The sequence below is a fragment of the Brassica oleracea genome, chromosome C3 (assembly GCF_000695525.1).
Source record: "Brassica oleracea var. oleracea cultivar TO1000 chromosome C3, BOL, whole genome shotgun sequence".
NCBI lineage: Eukaryota > Viridiplantae > Streptophyta > Magnoliopsida > Brassicales > Brassicaceae > Brassica > Brassica oleracea.
Genome location: NC_027750.1, coordinates 63,686,517 through 63,689,129, shown reverse-complemented (window position 1 = coordinate 63,689,129; position 2,613 = coordinate 63,686,517). Strand labels below are relative to the sequence as shown.

General features: G+C 37.7%; 1 protein-coding gene across 1 annotated transcript; it reads right to left on the bottom strand.

Annotated features, from left to right (window-relative positions):
* Positions 1–236: 236 nt before the first annotated feature.
* LOC106332932 lies at positions 237–1,293 on the bottom strand. Its single transcript, XM_013771420.1, has 2 exons — positions 1,172–1,293; positions 237–999 (listed from the first exon to the last, which is right to left on the bottom strand). Exons 1-2 carry the CDS (start codon positions 1,229–1,231, stop codon positions 385–387), a joined length of 675 nt encoding a protein of 224 aa, XP_013626874.1. The 5' UTR covers positions 1,232–1,293; the 3' UTR covers positions 237–384.
* Positions 1,294–2,613: the final 1,320 nt, after the last annotated feature.

The following is a 2,613-nucleotide window of genomic DNA, read 5'->3' as shown; positions in this document are numbered from 1 at the left end:
ATTCAAAATCTAGTTTAGACTTCTATTTTCTATTTTTTATTTTTTATTTTTTATTTGGATGAAAAAAAAGGGAACAAGCTTAGCAAAGGAAAATATTAAAACAAATTGTTCAGAAACATTCCAAAATTAAATGTTTCCGTCCCCGTGCTGTCCCCACAGTGTTCCCGTCCCCGTGCTGTCCCCACAGTGTTCCCGTCCCGGAAACGTCTCCGGTACGGATACGTCAATCCCATTGACGTCCCCGTGCTTCATAGAGTCTGCTGCCATTTTCATTAAGTGTAATGTAATACAACAATCAAATGTTCCAATAACAATTGCTTTATGTACAAATATCAAACATATCATCATTACACACTTTGTCTATATAGTTTTATATTTATTTGTTTACTTTCTAATAACATGTTCTTCTCCTGATCTTTGATCAATATGTTTGATCCATTTCCTCTTGTTGTTGTTATCACTCTTCCCAGAGATTCTCGCTGCAGCCACATGAGCAATTTCTAGACCACCTGAAACCGGAAGAGTCACCGTTCTCACAACGTTCCGGTCACTAAACGCTTTTGTCCAACTGAAACATGACGTGCTTCTCCTGTAACCGCTTCTGCACACCACAACAGCTCCTCTGCTACCAAACGCAGCGTTTCTCAAAACGTTTGCTGCAAAATCCTTTTGATCCCAATCAATTACCAAGAAATCGATTCCTTGCAGCTTCTGCATCGTGTCCTCGGAGTTTCCTTCTTCTTCCTCGTTCATAATGATTGTTTCAGGCAAGGTGGAGCAAGATTGTTGTGTCATGGCTTGAAGATAAGCGGCTTCTGATATTGCGTTTGGTACAATACAAATGTGTCTTGCATTTGTGTGTTGACTCGCTACGTTTAAACCAACGCTAATGTCTATGGTTTCTCCTTCTGACCATGTTTCCACGATTAGAGTCGCGTTCCACCCCGCCGCCATAGCCGCTACTAGCTCCGCCGCTCCTGGCGTTCCAAGCTTCTCGCACTACACAAAAAAAATTAACCGAAAATCAACTTTAGAAATTGTAAACAAATGGCTAAAACGTGCAAAAATCAAACATCTTCACCTTGAAATCTCTAATGGTTTTTTAAAAAAGTGCAAAAATCAAATATTTCGGAAACTCAGAAACATGATGAACGGAAGATATGACTTTTACCGATTTAACGGTGTCGATGTAAGCCTTTGATGCTGTTTCCGGTGACCAAATAAGTTTCATCTTCTTCCTATTATTCTTTTTTCTTGTGTGTGTTTTTTTTTTGTGTGTTTCTTTTAACTTTTTCGTTGGGTCACAGAGTCTAGTGTAAAAACTACAAACAATGTCTGCTTTTATACTAACACAAGCTACGCTACAAAGGAAAGTCTTGTTTGGATACTTTTTTCGGCAACAAGTGTTCCGCCTAACGGTCAGAGAATGCGAGTCGCTTGTGACATAGGGTCACTTCAAATTTTTAATTGGCCAGGTGGGTCGCTGCAAGTTTTTATTGTCGAAACGGGCCGCTAGGGGGGAAAGAAATAAATCGGTGACGAATTTGGCCTTTTGACCCATAAACTTATAGATTCTGACTCGACAACTTGTGAAATGTGGAAGCAAAAATGACCCAAAGAGTTAAACTCTAAAACTTGTTTACACGTGCGTGACCTACCTCAATCTTTACTCTCTTTTTTTTTTTGTTTTTGAGCAAACATCAATCTTTACTCATCCCCATGAATTGAGATAATTTGTCTCTTTTTATTACAGAGACAAAGCTGAAATCTGACTCTGCTGGGTGGAAATAGACTCGCAAACTTCATTCTTGATCCGACAATCTCTGCATTTTGCAAAGTAAGAGTCTTGAGTCCCAGTTGATTTAAAACTCGAATATTGTGAAGAAATCTCACCAAATCGACTGTAAAGAAATTCCAGTCCCAGTACAGCAGACTCATCTCCAAACCGGAACTTGACGGAGCTCATGTTGGGCCGGAGCTTGAACGAACCAGAGCTTTACCAAACCAGAGCTTTACCGAAGAACCGGAGCTTTACTGAGCTTATGCCGGTATACGAGAGCGACAACAACCGGACCACGATCTCCTGTAAGCCTACTACACAAAGCTCCACTCGTCGTCTTGTTCTCCAGCCAGTGCACCGGAAATTGAAGTCGTCGTCATCTCCAAGCTTGGATCCAATCTGGAACCAGTTTAATCCTTATTGCAATTTAAGTCCCTTGGATGTTGATTTATTACAATTTGGCTCAATAACTTTCAGATTTGCAACCCTTATTATGTTAATTTGCTTTTATAAAAACAATTGAAGTCTTCGTGTTCGTTTCTTATGTCGACTTCAATCATGCTCCTTTACAACCCTTATTATATGCAAATATATGTGCATAAATAATATAAACACTTAAATGCAAAACTATGTGAAAAATAAATATTTTAAACAAAACAAAGCCGTTAAAACTAATAAACAAATAATAAAAGAGACGATTTATTATTTAAGAATAATCATCTTAAACATTATTTTATTATATATATAAATATTATAACTTTACATAAAAGGAATGATTTATTGTTATTATTTAAAGAAATCTAAATGGATTCTTAAAGTTACATTTTATATTC